Source organism: Plectropomus leopardus, chromosome 17 (assembly GCF_026936395.1).
Source record: "Plectropomus leopardus strain MGB_pleo_1.0 chromosome 17, ASM2693639v1, whole genome shotgun sequence".
NCBI lineage: Eukaryota > Metazoa > Chordata > Actinopteri > Perciformes > Serranidae > Plectropomus > Plectropomus leopardus.
This window is the reverse complement of record NC_142192.1, coordinates 26,210,961-26,229,150: the sequence shown is the minus strand read 5'-3', so window position 1 is coordinate 26,229,150 and position 18,190 is coordinate 26,210,961. Positions and strand designations below refer to the sequence as shown.

At 40.1% G+C, this 18,190-nt stretch overlaps 1 protein-coding gene and 1 long non-coding RNA gene across 2 annotated transcripts in view; one reads left to right on the top strand and one right to left on the bottom strand.

Annotated features, from left to right (window-relative positions):
* LOC148186675 (uncharacterized) overlaps window positions 1-18,190 on the bottom strand; it is a 55,082-nt gene that overhangs the window by 7,887 nt on the left and 29,005 nt on the right. The window contains exon 2 of the long non-coding RNA XR_015779451.1: window positions 2,510-2,620. This is a non-coding gene — a long non-coding RNA (uncharacterized LOC148186675). The remainder of the gene's footprint in view (window positions 1-2,509; window positions 2,621-18,190) is intronic.
* nedd9 (neural precursor cell expressed, developmentally down-regulated 9) overlaps window positions 11,218-18,190 on the top strand; it is a 38,626-nt gene continuing 31,653 nt past the window's right edge. The window contains exon 1 of the mRNA XM_042506507.2: window positions 11,218-11,448. Within this exon, the coding sequence (XP_042362441.2) occupies window positions 11,437-11,448 (12 nt within the window). The 5' untranslated portion in view covers window positions 11,218-11,436. The remainder of the gene's footprint in view (window positions 11,449-18,190) is intronic.

Here is an 18,190-nt window from a genome sequence, read left to right as displayed (position 1 = left end):
TGCTCTAATGGTGATGCCCAAATTGCCAAATTCATCGCTTCAAAACAGCAGTCCACAAACTAATGGGTGACGTCAAGGTAGCAATGTCCATTACTAATACAGTCTGTGGGACGAATGCAGCCTTGACTTCCCAATTACCAAAGCGATGGATTCCACAAGACAGCAGTCGACATAATTAGCTAAGTGTAATTATTAAATGGTAAAATAGCTAAACAGACAGCTAAAATGAAGCCTCCTGCAAACTGTGAGATTATAGTAGTCTTAGTCTAGTGCAGATACACTGTGTACATGGATCTCAATAAACTTGTGTACGACACAAAGTTTGATGTATGCAGACTGTGGATGACATCAGCTACTGAATCGCAGGTTACTGAGTGCGTCCACTGACGTCAATACTCAAGAGCAAAATGTGAAAAATACATGAATCGAGTCCTTACTGTAGTGGCATTTATGTGTTGAAAAAAATCTAAAGAGGAGGAGGAGGAGAATGTGGACGCAGTTGTCGCCGAGGAAAAGAGGCCAACTTGGCATGATAATTTTGCAACGAGAGCTCTAAGTATTTATCAGCATCTACTAGTCAAGCCCCCAGGAAGTGCTCCAGGCCCTGATGCAAATTTTACATGGTGGCCAAATATGGTCGCCGTAAGTCTCTAGTGCGCATGCCTTATGGGCCTGTAGATCCAGGTATTTTATACCCAGAAAAAAAGTTTTTTTTGCTTCATGTGCCAATTAGCAGCTCTCACAGGAATGAACGAGGCCCCGTCTCTGTTGCTGTATCCAGATTCTTAATACATCCATTCTACTTACATTTAGCATCAGTGGCGTACTGATCAGTGCATCATTTCATGCTACATTTCTATTGATTGGTTAGTGTACGCAGGCCATATGAGCAGTCACACACTGAGATGCTCATTCAAAATCTCTGACAGTGTCAGAATTTTATCCCGGGCTGTCTTTTATAGCACGACCATGACAATGGCCTTACGTGAATCTTTTTCACTGTGTGACATAGGGCCACCGTTTTAGAGCAACAACCAAAGATATTGCCAAGTTTGGTCATCTTTCATTGAGGACAGCCCAAAATTACACAGAGTATACCGGGCTTTGAACTCTCTAGTAGTATGGTTGCAGAACAACCTAAAAACAACCTACCATAAACAGTGAAAGTAGCAAACCTGGCTGGTGTGGATGAAGGTACTTGAGCTGATCTGTGAGGGGCTGATGGGGGGGATGTCAGACACTAAAGGTCGGAAAGCGCTGGTGTAGGATTTAGAGTCATGCTGTGATTTGAGGGTGATGAAGCCTGATAACGTGTTGACACTCACATTTCTGCTGCGAGATTTCACCGCCTGCTTGGAGGCACGATAAGACCTGCGGTTGGCAAGGTGACAGACTGAGTTTATTGACCCCCTCTGCTCTGTCTGATTGGAGAAGTGTGTGTGTGTGTGTGTGTGTGTGTGTGTGTGTGTGTTTACTGTATGTGGTGTGTTACGGGGATGTGTGAGCGCATGCAGCTTTAATCAGGCCACTAATCCCGGGGAGCTTTGAAGCTGCAGCATTGTGGGAGTGAAATAAGACACTTTAAGCCAAGATTGAGACGATCAGGCTGTTTTTTTATGCCTTTGTCTGTAAGAAAGAGCTGCCATCAACCATCAGTTATATTTCCAATCAATCAATTAAATGTTTAGTCTATTGTTACGACACCAGGTTGGTCGAGAAGACAGGGGAGATAACGTAAAACCATCTGAAGAAAATGAAACGTTGGACTGTACATTTGATCCCCGTAAAACTACGCAACCAGCTGTTATCACAACTATAGTTTCGAAAATGACATCGGTAGAAGGAATACGTCACTTGCTGCCGACTGGTTAGAGCAAAATAAAACAGATTAACATCTCCTCCCAACAAGAAATCAACTAATCTGAACACACTGCTGAATGACGAAAAACAAAATGCATTTCAGTGTGATTGTCATCCAACCAAGATGCCTGACTTCAGCTAAATTATAGTGCTTCTAGGGCTAAAGTTAAAGGGACAGTTCGACCCAACATCAAAACACACATATCTCCTCTAGTTCTGTTTCAGTCTGAAGTGTTTTGGTGTAAGTTGTCGAGTGTTTGAGATCTCACAGCAGATCACACAAAAGGGTTAAACGTAACGCCATGAGTTTATAGTGTAATACTTGAAGCTCTAACATTAGCAGTAATGGTAACACACTTTCAGCTCCTTAACAGACACGCCTCCAGTGTCTAAGAGCAGAGAAAACTGCTCAGTTTTCATGATTTTGAAACCTAATTTTATTTAGTTTACACTTGGCAATTTCTTTAATGATTCAAATTTGTCTGGGTGGTCAATAACATATGTTTCTGTAGTTTGACAGACTCATTACACATATTTATTTTTGCTTTACCCGGAAATTTGAAATTAAACATGGACAGATAATATGAATGCCCTCAAAGTGCCTCTCAAATGGACACCAGCAGGAAAAAGGAAACAGAGCCAACCAAACCTGGTGACGAACGGTGGAAGCTGCTGGAGGTCGGTCTCTCATGGGATGAGGCACAGCTAATGAACGCGAAAGACCATGTTTGGTGGAAAAACATCAGCGATGCCTTGAGCCCTAAAGGGGGTGAAGAAGAAGAGCACTAAGTAATTGGTGGTATGATATGCAGCAGGCCGCGGTTATTTCTGACGTAGACAGGAAAAACCATAGTATAAAGAGCAAAAACGTCCATGTGGAAGGGAGATGAATGGGTCAAACAAATTCAGGACTTTCACCTGGGAGCCCACTGTTGGGTTTACTGTGAAATACCAAAAATTCAATCCATCAATCAATTTTAATAACTAAGTGCCCGTATGAGTAGCATGCAACGCTAGAGACATATGTCACATGACATTATATGACATTAGTCACATTATTTAAATTATGATGTTTTTTCTAAACCTAACCATGTATTTTTGGTGTCTAAACCAATAAATGTAAACATAAAAACGTTTTTCAACAACTTTTAAGGAGCGCAAACTTTCCATTCCCTGTGAAACAAAATGCATGCATGTAACAGAGACAGGTGAAAGCAGCTTTATTTGTACGGCACATTTCATATAAAAGGGCAATTCAAAGTGCTTTACAGAGCAATAAAACATGTAAAGCGATATAGACTTTCAATAAAAGAGTGAAGAGGAAAGGTAAAAGGTAAATTAATTACTTAATTTTTTTAAAAAATCACGATTAAAAAAAGAGAGAAAAAAAGAGATACACATAAATTGACACGCTGTCCCTGAACGTCCAAAACTGACGCAGGAGGGTAACTTAGGCGTCATATTTTTATACGTGTAGGTCCACTGACAAAACTATTTCACGAGTTGAAATAGGAGCGTGTTGGGCTGGTCGGTGTAGTTTATCTTGACTAACCAGGTCATGATTTCTGAAAAGAGGCTTCACTGTTGAGTCCAAATGTATTTTTTTGGCGCTTGGGGCACCACAAGCTGAGTGCCATCTATTGGACAGAAGGCAGACATGTCTACAGTTGATATTTTCAACACTCGGCAACTCACACCAAAACAATCTAGACTGATAAATGGCACAAGTAAGAGGAAAAAATATAATTTTGAGTTGGGGTTGAACTGTCCCTTTAAATGTGAAAAGTGAAAACACAGAGAAATCCTTATACAAAATGTGTGTGTGCATATATATGTATAAATATCCCAGCCTGGTTTCTCCCCCCGCTGTCTGGCTGAAGATTTCTCTTGCTGTGTAGTGAATTAGAGATGAGAAGTGTTCTCCGGCTGTGGATTGAGTGACACATACAGCGGCTTATTGTTCAGTGGAGTGGATGATTGGGAGCGAGACCTGAGGCTACACTGTGTCTATCATACGTATGACCTCGGTGTCCTTTCATTTTAAAGTGGGAAAAAAAGGTATTTTTCACCTCTCTCGTTTCCACTAATAAAGCTCTGCTGTATGTGGGATCTGTATGTCGTCTGAATTTTAAAACTGCTCTTGACACTGAAGCATTATCCTGCAGTAGCTGGTGACAGGATGATGAACAGTTAGCTCTGCGGCAGAATACAAGACCAATCCAGAGGCAAATTACTCACAGGGGAAGGTGTGCCCGGGCAATGTACAGAGAATGAACAAGTGAGAAGGGAAGAAAAAACAGTGAACATTGAACTCTGGATTTTAAAAGATGGCCTTGGCGCCCGGTTAAGAGTAATTCACGTTCACAGTGAGCGTTTACGTGTGCAGCACAATCTAAGTCTAATTCAGACTTTTATGGCCTTGTTTTTCAGCGACCGTGGATCACTTATATCACTGCCAAGCTGAAGGCCAAATAAAGCTAAGCCTTTAGCGGCGCACAAGGAGCTATTCAGGTCATTGAAATACAACTGTGACAATCAGACGTAAATGAAACCCTTCATGTCAAACTGGAGCCTTGGAGTGGGTCGCTAAAGGCTGCAGAGCTCATAGTGCTGCGACTGTTTCCTCTGATCTGTGGTTGATTCAGCTAATGATGCAGAAGGGAATCAATCTACTGTGATGTTTGAGCAATGTGATGGAGGACATTAAACACAGCACATAATGTGAGCAGAGAGAGCAGTTGAGAGGTGGAAATCATCATTTAAATCGAATCATTTCAACCAGTTCAGTACAAAGATTTTTAGTCATGATGTACAGCAGTTTGTCGTTACTTCACTTATCCAATGTACATTGAATTTGTCAATAACTTTGTTTTTCTCGCATGCCTCCAGGGTGAACGAAGAGTCCAAAAGCTTTATATTCTTATCCCAACTCACCAAATATTGCTGCCGTGTCAGCGTCATTCACACCCATGTACAACAGGCTAGGTTTGCAACACTTTCTCATACCGAATTGCAAGGAGGTAATCGGTACTGTGTTCAGCGTGAGAACGTGTCACTACATTAGTTACACTGACGATGTAGAGAACAACATAACTTCTACAGCTGCCAACAGCCCACCATCATTCCCAGTTAGAGAATGGGTGAAATCAAAGCAAGGCATTTGGGCTGGGGCACCAGGCCCCCAAATCACTTAATCCGCCCCTAATAACAACAAAAGCAGAGAGCAGCTGGATGAGAGATGGAGAGATGTGTTGCCAAATTTATACAGAATTAATAAGAATCCAGCTAAAGTCTTACTAGTCCTCTGTGGAAGTCTGAAAAAGTCACTTTCCTCCGCTGAACGTTTGACTGTCAGTCTGCTGCTATCTATCAATCAGCTGTGCGATCAGCAAAATGTGTTACTTGTTTTCATTGGGCCTATTTGTTTTTGTCAGAGGTTGAAAACAGTAAATTCAATCTCGGGCTCAGTTACTTTGGTTCGTAAAGACATCTGGCACACAGTATGTATTTAGGCATGGTTTGTAGAAATAAACAGAAATAAAACAATATCTATTTGTGTGCCAATAAAATACATAAAAATGTACTTGAGTTAATGTACTTAATTAATTTGCACCACTGGTTTAAGGTACAAATGTCAGAAAAACATCAAGACCCCTACTGTGAGTCAGACTCATATTTTCTCGCTCCTCTTCTTCTCTTGTGTGTTTTGTGCATTCCTCTCTGCTGCTGCTCGGCCACAAGGCTGCAAAAGGTCAGAGGTCACAGAGAGGGAGACACTGAGGACGAGTAGGGGGCCTCGCCTGTCTGTGAAGTTAGGGAGGTGGGACCCATAAATCTGCCTGAGCTGGTTTGCGAGAGTTTGAGGGACAGTGTTTCACAAGCAGCAGCGAGGGGCCACCTCCCTCTGTCCGTCCGTCCGGTAACAGAGGAGCTGTTGTCAAACCAACGCCTCCTGCTTCTGTCCGTCCACTGAAACAGCAGTGAGGATCTCCGCTTCAGGCCACAGAGCCCTGTGATCTCCACTTATGGAAGATGTATGGCTGCTCTGCTCTCTGTTAAAGCCGGGGTCAGATCTGCGGGGGCGCTTATGTAACCCAAACATCACAGACACCTGGCGGAGATGAAAGCCAGGGTGGCTCATTTTTCACTCGCACTATTACCGGCTATTTCCGCGCTGAAATGCTCCATAATGCCACTGAAAGACCTCTGGAGTCCTTTTCTGCTGGTGTAATACTGTAGGTGTGAGACCACAAATACTGCGGCCCTGGTGGCAGTTGTCATGGCAACCGGGGATCGCTGCTTCAGAGCCCAGATGCCAGTACAAATCTCCCCCTGGCCAGTGATTGTTTGACTTCTCCGCTGAGATTCAAAAGGAGGATTTTGGGCTGTAATTCAAGCTTGTAAGAGGCTCTCTAATTCTCTCATTTCTACACTCTGAAAAATAAAGGTTCCAAAAGGGTTCCACCTGAAGGGCTGAGTTTAAACCAGCAACCTCTTAACTCTGACGAACACTTTTTTTTTTTTTTCTTTTTACGAGATGGTTCTTCAAGGGTTCTTCTTGAAAAAGATCCATTAAGAACTAAAACTATGGTTAGTAGGAGAGAGATCTATGGCAGAGGTTCCCAACTGATGGGTTGCAGTCCAAAAGTGGGTCGCAGGTCCATTCTTAATGGACTGTTAGTGACTCGTGAACATGCCAAGTTTGTAAAAAACGCAATTTATTTTGAGGAGCCTCTGTTGTTCTTGTATTCCTGCAAGATGTTTTATTTCTTTGTGTTCTAGCAATTGTTTACAATTTGTGAAATTAAACTGAATATGTGCTCATTTTGAATGTGTGGACTTTGAACTCTCTCTGTAAAATCCCTTCGGTGGGTTCTTGTTAGCACCCTTAACCTAAATTACACCAGGTCCGTCAACATTGCGCATTACAGCCATGGCACGGCCTCTGAAACCAATCGTGGACGTCCTAGACATTGCTGGTGATTCCACCGGATGCACCTCGAAACGTCTCAGAAGCATCCCAGACACGTCTTGCCGCTCTGCTCTGCGGAAAATATGCGCCAGGTCTATTTCTGCCGGAGATGGACAGCAGCCAGATCAAGCCGCACAGAGTAGATCATACCAGACAGGAAGTCAAGCACTTTCAGAACAAAACGCCTAACACGGATTCAGGATCATGTTTCACTTAACTGAAACATTTCATCAACAGTATCTGCTCCTTCTCCTTCCAGCAGCCCGCTGTATTTTGTCTAGGAGAAGCATTAATGCTGCTACTAACAGGCGCTGTACATGAAACAGACAGATGGTACATAATAACCAAGAAAAGCACTGTATTTTTAACAAAAACAGGTAAAATCTCCTACATATCTATTTTGTAATTGAATTATTAATTTTTCATCTGTATAGTTATTATGATAGGTATGTTTTTATATACAACATAGCCACAAATCTTCTATTTATTCCATGTTTAACTGGAATTTTCTTTACACTGATGTGTATAATCATCAAAATGTTTTTTGACTGACACACGGCCAAATTTCTTTGATCTACTTGGTTCATAGCAGGACTGTAGACTACAGCATAACAAAGTGGGTAAAAGTTGAAAGTTTGAACTTTAAGAAAAGGTTCAACGGAGAAGCCAAAAAGGTGGGCGCAATAGAAGCCTATACAGTTCTAGTTAGCACCTTTATTTCTAAGAGTGTACCAACGACGAGCTGATAATGCGCCGAAATGACACGCCATTAGAGACTGAAGACTAATGGACTCATTGAATCGAGCCAAATGTTGTGAAAAGGGGATAAACAACCTTTTTTGGCTGATTTCAGGCTGTTTTCTTCCAAAGCGCTGATATAAACAGATGGGAAAATGAGTCGTGTTTGTCATAGGAAACAGGTGCTCACATGCACATAATCACATGCCTTACACAGAGAAGAATAGCCCCCCAGTACCCACTTGTGGCCCAGAGAATGGGCTCCAGCTGGGCACGGTGTATGTTACACAAACGAGTGTTTTGAGTGCCTTTACAAGAGGCATTCATCTGAGGATATGACTGTTCAGAGGGGGACAATGAGAGCCGATAGGGTCCCTGTGATTGTGATAAATGAGCTGACACAAATTAGAGCATTCGGAAACACATGAGAGGCAGGATAATTACAGGAGATTTCAACCCATTTAGAGAAAACAGACTGTGTAACAAACAAACAGGCCCACATCAGGCCTGTATGTGTGCAAGATGTTAGAAAAAACTTCTTTTGCATTTCTGCGTTTCACAACTTGCAGATCTTGAGTGCAATACTTTGCAGAGAGGAGAAGTGTGCGCTGAAGAGGTGTTAACAGGGTGATGCACAGAGGCGAGGGCTTTGCTGACAGTTTCTCAGAGATCAACCCGGGTGTTTTTTGTCACCTCCATTAGAGACTGAGCTCAGTGTGTGGAGGTGACATCTTTGCAATCAAACGTGCCGTCTTCACTCGAGTCAGGGTGAGTAGCAAAGATATGCTGTACATAAATCTAAAAATAATCTGTAAATTAGTGTGAAATAATATGTAGAATAATACAAAATAGCTTGTAAATTAATGTAAAAAAAGAAACCCCTAAATATCTCTAAAATATCGTGAAATATCTTTTAGATTAATGTAAAAATAACCTGCAAATTAATGTTAATTAATTACTGTAAAAATAACCTGTAGATTGTTATAGATTACCTGTAAATTAATTTAAAATAATATGTAAAATAATATGTAAATTACTGTAAAATAATTTGTCAACAGTTCCAAAAAAGAACCGTAAAAAAATCTTAAAAATGACTTGTAGATTGATTTTAAATAATCTATAAAATAATGTAACATGTAAATTAATGTAAAATCCCCTGTAAATCAGTGAAAAATAATCTGCAAATTAATCTGAAAGAACCCTGTAAATTGATCTAAAATAATTTGTGCTGTCCTGATCTTTACAGCATTAAAAAAAAAATCATATGTAAATTCATGTAAAATCACCTGTCAATGAATGCACAATAATTTGAAAATAATAGTGTACATTAACGTAAAAAAAATCTGTAAAATAACATGTAAATTTATGTAAAAAATAATCTGTAAATTTATGAAAAATAACAGGTATTGTAAGTTATCAGGAAGTTATTGGGATTGTAAATTATTTTAATTTACTCTAATTTATGATATTTATCATGCTTCGTGATTAGTTTATTTATATTAATGAAATATAAAAACACAGGGTTCCAGGTGGTACTGGTGCTCGCTATTAGCACAAAGACATCTTTTCTCCTTGTTTATCCGTATCTTTTCGTCTTGTAATCTAAAACTTGAAAACATGAGAGAAACAGAGAATGACTTGTTTTTTTGTGCAGCCACTGTTTTTAAACAAGCTGCAGTGATTGCAGAATAGGTTACAGCTCAGTGAGAAACTTATTTGTTTATGTATTTATTTATTTATTCATTGAAGGGCAGGTAACAGGGCAATACCCAGAAACACAGCTTCACCAACGTTTCCGTGCAGAAGAAAATGCTACATAATCACACTTCCTTCACCCTCAGGGTTTCACTGTTTCTCAGAAAAACCACCAAAACACCAAAAGAGCTACAACTTCCTGATATGCAACCAGTGAAATCATGCTTTAAAATATACTGTAGCTACTGTAAATTTAGCATTTAATGTAAATCAAACCTACAATAATAACTTATAATACTAATAACTACCTTATTAAGATGGTTTGTTATATGATCCATTAAAAATGCTTAAAAATCACTCTAAAACTATTAGCCTGTGGCCTCTGTTTGCATCAAAATACTTCTCTGCCACAGAAATGATTTTTTGATTCATTGTGACGTTAACTTCCAGAGCATAAAATTTCTGATGACATCGATCCTGAATAAACTCTCATATATTCTCAGAAATCACAGGGAAACTAGATTTAATACTGCATGGTTGCAAGCCTCTGTGCACCAATCAGGTTGCAGTTACAGTTTATATCCATATCTGTGAAAACATGGACGCTTCACACAGAAGATCTATTCAGCCAGTACAGTTTCAAGATTTGTTTCACCAATTCAGTATCTGACCAAATGTCTCTCTTTCTGTTCCTAAGATAGGACGTTGAGTAACAGACCAAAATATGTTTGCACAACACTATGATGTCACAGTTGACCTGTGACCTTTAGAAAATAAAATGTCATCACCTCATCATTTTATTCCATTAGACATTTAGCACATGAATAATCAAGTTAGGGCCAAAAACGTGTTTTATGAGGTCACAGTGACCTTGACCTTTGACCATCAAATTCTAATCAGTTCATCAGTCCAAGTGGACGTTTGTGCCAAATTTGAAAGAATTCTTTTGAGGCCTTTTTGAGCTATCATTATCATGAGAATGAGACAGACAAAGTCACAGTGGTCTTGTCCTTTGACCTATGACCACCAAAATCTAATCACTACATAATGGAGTCCAAGCGGATATTTGTGCCAAATGTTCAAAAAAATCGCTGACATGGAGCCATAAAAAGGACGTCAGAACTTGATTTAGAATCAACACATTTCAAAGACTCTGGAAACGTGTTTCAAAATAGTAAGAATGCACATATTATATCAGTTTCTCTCAAGTATCTACAAAAATCAGAGTGAAAATAAATGTTTCCGTCTATTAGAAAACCCGGTTCAAAACAGCTCATTTGGAGGATAACAGCATTTCTCCAAACTGTGAGTGTGGCAGACGACATATATTGACTTGCGTAATATTGATCAGGCATAACCATGTCCAAACCAACCCAGCTTTAGGAAACTATGAAAAAACCTAAAACAATAATATTTTGATTTTGATTGAGGGTAATGTCTGATATGCATTTAAATATGCATGTAAGACCCTAAATTACATATTTCTGGTGATTTGGGTTCCCATAGGCTTTTCATCATTGCAAAAGCAATCCAGTGACACATGTCTATTAATCCATGGGTTCATAACAAATAGGAACTGCTAATAAAAAATAAAAACAAAACAGCCTTTTAATGATGCTGATTTAACAGCTCCAAATCTTAACCTGCAAAGAACTAAAACAAAAACTGACAAAATCCATCAATATGAACTTTTCTCATGTTGCATTCTCATTCTTTCTTTTTTCATTTACGTTACTGAGCGTCTACATTACTCACTGTTGAAAAAAAAATCGTTTTTTTATTATAAGAATATATCAACGGTTCCAGATAATTAATCTACTACTGTTTTCTAATAATGACGTCAGATTTGTAACATAGAAATATGCTCGGGGGAGAGGGGGCGGGGACAGAGAGCTCCTCCAGCCAATCAGCGGCTCTGTATGTAAATGAGCGGGTCCGGGCAGTCAGTGTGGGGAGCAGCAGTCTGCCGTACAGGAGGAGAAAGAAGCGGTGCTGGTTCGCAGAGATTCCTCCGTGCGTGTTTCTCCGTCTATGAAACTCTGGATGGCTGGTTAACCACACAGAAAAACACTCCAGTCCCTGCACTTTTCACTCAGATGTGCGCTCTGTGAACGCCATAAAGCGGATATTTTACTCACTGTTTACTGGGAGTCACAGAGAAAAGCTGCAAGATGAAATACAAAGTAAGTGAAGCGCTACTTTCGCTTGTCCTGTGTTATAACGTATACAGGAAAATGACTGCAACAGAGCTTTTTTTTGTATGAAGAGTCGACGTGGATGTTGTGATTTGAACTTTTCCACTTCTTGTTTGAAGGCGGTAATTGTAAGTTATTTAAATGAGTGCGTACGGGTTTGTGTCAAAAATTGAATTGGTTAAAAAGGGAAACTGCTGCTGAGAGGATGCGGTCTTAGTATGTTTCTGGTTCATTTATTGGTAAATGTCTGATTTTGAGGCTATTTGATTTGTGTGCATTGTATATACCTTCAGGCTACATTTACTGCCATAACAGGGGCGTAAATAGAGTAAAACGCACTCCCACTCTAGAAGAAGTAGTAGAAATAGGAACAGAGACAGAAATGTGTTTCGGTTTCTGCCATCCCTGCTAAAATCATCCAGCAGGTATAAAAAGCACACGTGCACAGTTATTTTTGCTTCTTAGTGTCACGTATGTCCTCTTCAGTGATCCCCTCTTGTGGTGGTTGTTGGACTTTTCTTATTTGTTGCTGTATTCAGCTGCGATTTGGCATTAATAATTCTGATGTATTTGATTTCTTTAAAATTTAGTTCAAAACTGTTTTATTAGGGCTGTAAGTAAGTTATTTTCTATTAACTATTACTGTACTATAGTAGCCTATTGTGTCAAATGTTAAATACATTGTCTTAAAAATTAGAAACTGGCAACAATTTAAATGTCAACTCAAAGATTCTCAACTCTTAATATCACATTATAAGAAAAAAATCCCAGAACTGAGAAGCTGGAAGTAGGGAGCATCAGTGGTGCCCCAAAGGGGGGGCATGGGGGCCACTGTGATACAATCAGGCCCGCAGAAAAGTCGCTCAGCCTTGCTTTTAATTTTCTCAGTGGAACCATTGTATAAGAGGCATTAACAAGACTGCAAACAATGTCAATTATTACCCATACTATAATTATTGTTTTGATCTATGGAGGTTATTTATTTGTGAAACTTTCCTCAAACCATAAAGAGCAAATTAAAAATCTGTGACGTTATCATAACGTAAAGTCTATGAGCCGAGCAGGAACTAGGAAAAAAAACACTAAACTGCATAGTCAGTGCACAAGGAAACCTGGATGCTAGAAAGTTTCTTTTTGCCATAATAGCTAGGCAAGTAACTCTATGGATACAATTGGTGACACCTGGCGAAAGAAAATTTAAGGCATTTTTCACTTAAAGATAGTGGCACTTTGTAAAACAAGACAACCTTAGGCATTCATTTGGATCAACCATGTCACAGCAGCTCAGACAAGGGGCTAAATAACGCTCTAAAATTAGGCTAAATTTTATTGTGGGAGCAACTGGCATGGTCAAAGGGGTACCTTGAACTCTCACCTCAAGATATCTGAATAAAAATGGGTTCTTTGGGTACCAACGAGTCTTCCCTAAACTGAAGAATGATTGTTTCAAATAAATGTTTGGTTCCTTTCAATCCATATTTTACTCAAAAAAATTAAAGCTGTGTATTTGTCTTTCTAAGTGAAAGGACAGCCTGTATGAAGTACAATGAATTGCCTAACATTTAAAGGTACATTACACATTAAAACAGGATGTTGTGAAACTCAGTGTCAACTGTACTGGTATTAAGACCTGATTTCTCATTTTACAGCTAAAGGTACTAAAGTATATCAGTATGTGATTCCTGAAGTCTGTTGATACAGTTTTTAACTCGCATCAAATTCCTGAAATTCAGGTGTGGCTTTTGGTTTTGGTGCCACCCCAACAGTTTTGCTGGCCACCGTAAGAAAAATTTCTGGTGGCACCACTGTTTGGGCCAGGTCAACTGTACATCTTACTGCACTTATTGCTCAGTACTTATTATATTTCACAAACTGTCCAATTCATCGGTTTGCAATGATCACAGATGAACTGAAATCAATTGTTGGCACGTCCTAAGAGCCAGTAAGCCGAGCCATAAGGGAACAACACAACAAACCATTGAAGGAGGTTCAAGAAAAATAGCCTGAGTTTGATTGCAAAGTCGTTTGAATACAATGGGATATCTTTTTAATACCACAGGGAAACTTTAAGCAGTTTTGCTTGAAAATCAACAGAAAGAATGTAGTTTCTTTCAATGAACCAGTGAGTTAAACTACTAAAACATCATAAACCGGATGAAACAATCCCATTAATGCTAGTAGTCGACAGATTATCAGCCTGGCTGATTATTGAGGCTGATAATTGGCATTTTGCCGATTATCTGTATATGCATTTTATTTTAATGTTTAATGAAAAAAAATAGCCATTATCAGTCTCAATAACTACTAATAATTGCTACCTGAAAAAACAGCATCAGTCAACCCCTAATTAATACAACCTAATATAATAAGAGCTGTTAAAAGGAAAAGAAGCCCAAAGTTGAATCCTTACATCAAAGACGGTTTTGTCATACTTTCCGCTTCCAGCTGAGATCATTTCAGCCTTTCACTTAAAAATGAATCATGTCCTAGTGAAATCGCCTCACTGCTGTCAGACTGCCCTTTACTTAAGCACGCAGCCAATCAGAGGATCTGTTATGTCTGTTAGTGTTATCATCAGCTTGACAACAGGGTTGACGTGACGTACAGGATTCACTGTTGTGTTAAGTTGACATGTCTTGACCCCTGCTTGCTTTGTGAATGCTCCCGAGCCTTCAAAACTATTTGGGAAATGCAGGGCATTTAGCAATAGACTCGTTGCCTTCAAGTGTTGCAGTCTGAACTCTGCTTCACCATATTAGGGAAGCAAAAACTCTGCAGTCTCATGCAAAAACTGTGCAATGTCTTTGGATGATTCATGGGTTTTCAAGGCAGTGGCTGTTTTCTGAATTGTGAAGTGGCCATCTTGGCTCAGACTTGCTTATTCTCCAGTGGGCCTGGTGTCACCCTGTAGCAGGGTGGGGTTGTGATTGGAGGGTGGTGAACGCTGTGTGTCTGCGTCATGGTCCCAACTGAGTCATTGTCCGGTTAAATTCACAGAGCCAGAGCAGTTGAGCGTGATGGTTTTTGGCGCGAGGCCAGTGAGCATAAAAAGGAAACCGCTTTCATCATGGTCACTGTTTTCATCCTGAACAAGAGTATTGATCAGTGGATGTTAACAGACGTGATCAACACCAGTGGTTTCCAAGCTGTTATCTGTCAATAGGAAGGATATCTGTGACGTGGAACTGCGTCTCCACGTCTTTGTTTGCCTCAGGAGAGATAAGGCAAGCATAGAAATCATGCAGAGCGCTCTTTGTTTATGATATCTGCATTATGCAACACCGCCAGAGCAAAGTAGGGTGGCAGGAAGAGAAACGTAAGGTGGAAATTAGATGACACATTCTGCGTCACTCCTGTGTGTTCAAGTTTCTTGCATGTCTCAAAGATCCGTGTTTCTGTTAAACAATCTGTTAAACAGTGTCAAAGTTTAGCGTGTGGCCTATCAGATCCCTGCTCTGGATCTCAGCCACCATGAATTATTCACAGCTATATTAAGCGCTCTTTTCCTCGCAGAGTGGTAATGTTTCAACAGAAGTCCCGTCACATGCCCTGAGGTGAGGCGCTGCAGTCTGGCCAGGCGCTGCCCCGCTCCCCAACCCCCCCTCCTGGTTTCCAACGTGTGTTCAGGTGTGAAGGGAAGGCTTGTCTTCCATAGGTCACCTAATGCATATAATCCCCCTGATGGGACGGCAAACAGGGATCTCTTACAGCGTCAGTGAGGCCCAGCAGTTCATGAGGAGGAAGAGCACAATACCTTAAGTAGTTTAAAGGAACAGTTTAACATTTTTGTAAAATACACTTATTTTCTTTCTTGTGTCATCACACAACTTTTCTGGGGCAAAATACGTTTTTAAAAAAGTTTTACCTTCTCTCCCAGAGACTTCCACAAACTTTAAAGCCATTCCTTTGTAGCTGACGTAACTGTTGCAGAAATAGCTTCACAACCACTGTGAAGAGTGATTAGGTGAACCCACATTCAGGCCAATTTATGTGTGTGTGTGTTTTTAGTGTTTCTTTTTTATGGGCTCAGGCTCCAGGCACTGGTCCAAAAGCAGAGAGGGTTGGAGGAGAGCGCAGCAGACATTGTTCTGAGAGGGAGGAGGAGGAGGAGGAGGATCTGTGATGCTGAAAGGGCCTGCAGAAAATGAAAGAAAAGAGGAAGTTGTGGGGGGAACGAGAGGGCAAACAGAGTTGGGTGTATTGGGTCGTGCTGGTGGGGGAGGGGACGGGAGCCTGGAGGTCGAGGAGCGCCCCGTGAGAATGAGAGCATTCCAGGCGATCGTGCGTGGGAAGGTTGTGTCGGAAGATGCACATAATTGTTTCAAGGTGCCCCTTTACATTGTTAATGAGTCTGGCAGCACCGGGATACTCCGTTTTTTCTTGTTGTGATTGCAGAAGGAGACATTCGTATTCTTCGAAAAGAGAACGAAGTTGTAACGCACACAATCAAGCAGTGAAATAGCTTTTCCTCAGGCTCTCTGAGATTGAATTCAGCACAGACCATTTACTATCCCACTGCTAGTTAAAAAGTCCTGGTATTTTCATGCCGCAACGTTGGTTTTCAAAACAGTTTAGTGCTCCAAGTTTGCTCCTGTGCAGGATTTTCAGCGAGCATGAAGAGCTTCACCCCCAGCCAGAATGAATAGCAGTCCCTTCAACCCCCCTGCGGCGCCCTCGCACCGTGAGCCAGCCATTAACATTTGAAAACGGTCAGCGGGGAGACAGACTACATTGTGTGCTCGGTGCAGCCACAGAGAGAAAGTGTGAGAGAGAAAGAGACTACCTAACATAAGCAACAATGCATAATCATTTCCATGTTTGACCTTTGGCGGAAATCACCCCCCCCCTCCACCCACCCAGAGGAATGCCAACTATTTTGCAGGGTCATCTCAAGATGTAGCAGGCCTCTGTCAGCTCGGTTCGACCCTGTGGAGAGTCGTTCTCCAGATAAGAGGAGACGTGACAGCTAAGAAAAGTGTTTTTTATTACGGCAAAGAATTGGTACACATAACCTGTAGTTACTTATTTTAGTAAACAAGAAACAAGGTGGTAGGTTTCTGCTGCAGAGATTCTTTAGCTGGCTGAATATCTCATGAAAGTCTGATAATAAATTAATCGTTTCAGTCTTTATAGACCTTTTTACACCAAGATCACATTATAGAGTTGCTATGAAGTTCCTTCTTTACGCCACTGTTGCGTTTTTACACAGAGCTAAACAACGGCAGCATCATGCTGCTTCAGTGTGTGATTTTAGACAGCATGCCGGCATCACAGAGGAGTGATGGGCGTCAGTTTTAACACAACATCCGCCTCCAGTGTGACATAAAATACAAGGGTAGGCAGCACTTTCTAACAGTAACAGTTATTTATCAGTCCTGTTATATGACGGCTAATCTCATTGTCTGCTCGAAGGGTAAGTACTTTCCAGACCATATTGTTTTCCCAATATACAGATATTTACGGCTGCTGTTCTTCTTTGAACTAGCTGCTGCTTTTTAAAATCTCCCGTGGTGGAATGCATCCATAAGGTACTATCAAAACATCACACCAGTTTATGATCCCATCCTGCTGGCTGTACCTTTTACACAGATGTTGTTTCAGCACTGTTACTATCTCTGCTGCTGCATTAAAGGTGAGATAACTCTGTTCAGCACTTGCACCTTATATACAGGACGGCGAGATGACATAACGCCACAATTTTCTCACCTCGAACAGGTAGTGTTAAAAAGGCTAATGTCAACCAAAAATCCAAACAATTTGTGGTTTCAGCTTTTCAATTGTAAGAGATTTGCTGTTTTCTTTGTCATATGTGAAATTTAATGGGATATCTTTGGATTTTTGATTGTTGGTGGTTGGTTGGATAAAACAAGTATTTTCGTCCTCCCTCACCTGCTTTTATTCTAACTTATTATTCCCTTGATTCATTTTCCTTTCCTTTATTTAATGATGGGATGATAGGTATTCCTACTTTCTTAGTATAGTTTGTAATTTCCAATGTTTTCTTTACTGATAGCAACAATATTTAGATTTTTTAAAAATATTTCTACAATCTGGTCTACAAAAGATATTGCTGTGTAAATTCACTGCCTTTAAACCTCACTAAAGTATCAGGAAATAAGTCAAAATGTTGTTATATGCAGAGCTAAAACAATCACTTAATTGAATAAACATGAACTGGCAACCAGTAAGTATTTTTAAAGCAATAATTCCAAATATTTTCTGGTTCAAGCTTTTCAAATGCCACTATTTAGGGTTTTTTTTAATCAATGTAAGTGGGTGTTGGACTATTTGTAAAATAAATCAAGACTTTTAAAGACAATAGCTTTAGTTCTGTTAGGTTTCCAAGGTCATTTTTCAGAGTTTACTGACTTTTTATAGAATAAAAAAATTAAAAGGGGCTTTTGCACATTCAACTATCTCGATGCAGGTGAATTTGTTTCAGTCTAGAGGGAGAGAAATCTTGGTCTAACCAATAATTTGTGATGCTGAGTGCAGTGAGCAGGATCTTCTGTTCTCATCGAAAAATAATTTTAAAATAATTTATAAGAAAGATAAAGCATTAGCTGAAGCCCTGATCACATGGGCAACCTCTGACAGAGATGAAGAAAATACAAAATCTAAAAGGACATCATCATTAAATGTTTTCAAAGGGGTATTAAAGTATTAAAAATGTTAAATACTAAACAAAAGATTCTCCTTTTATCTCCGATGCCCTTCATGTGTCAAAGGG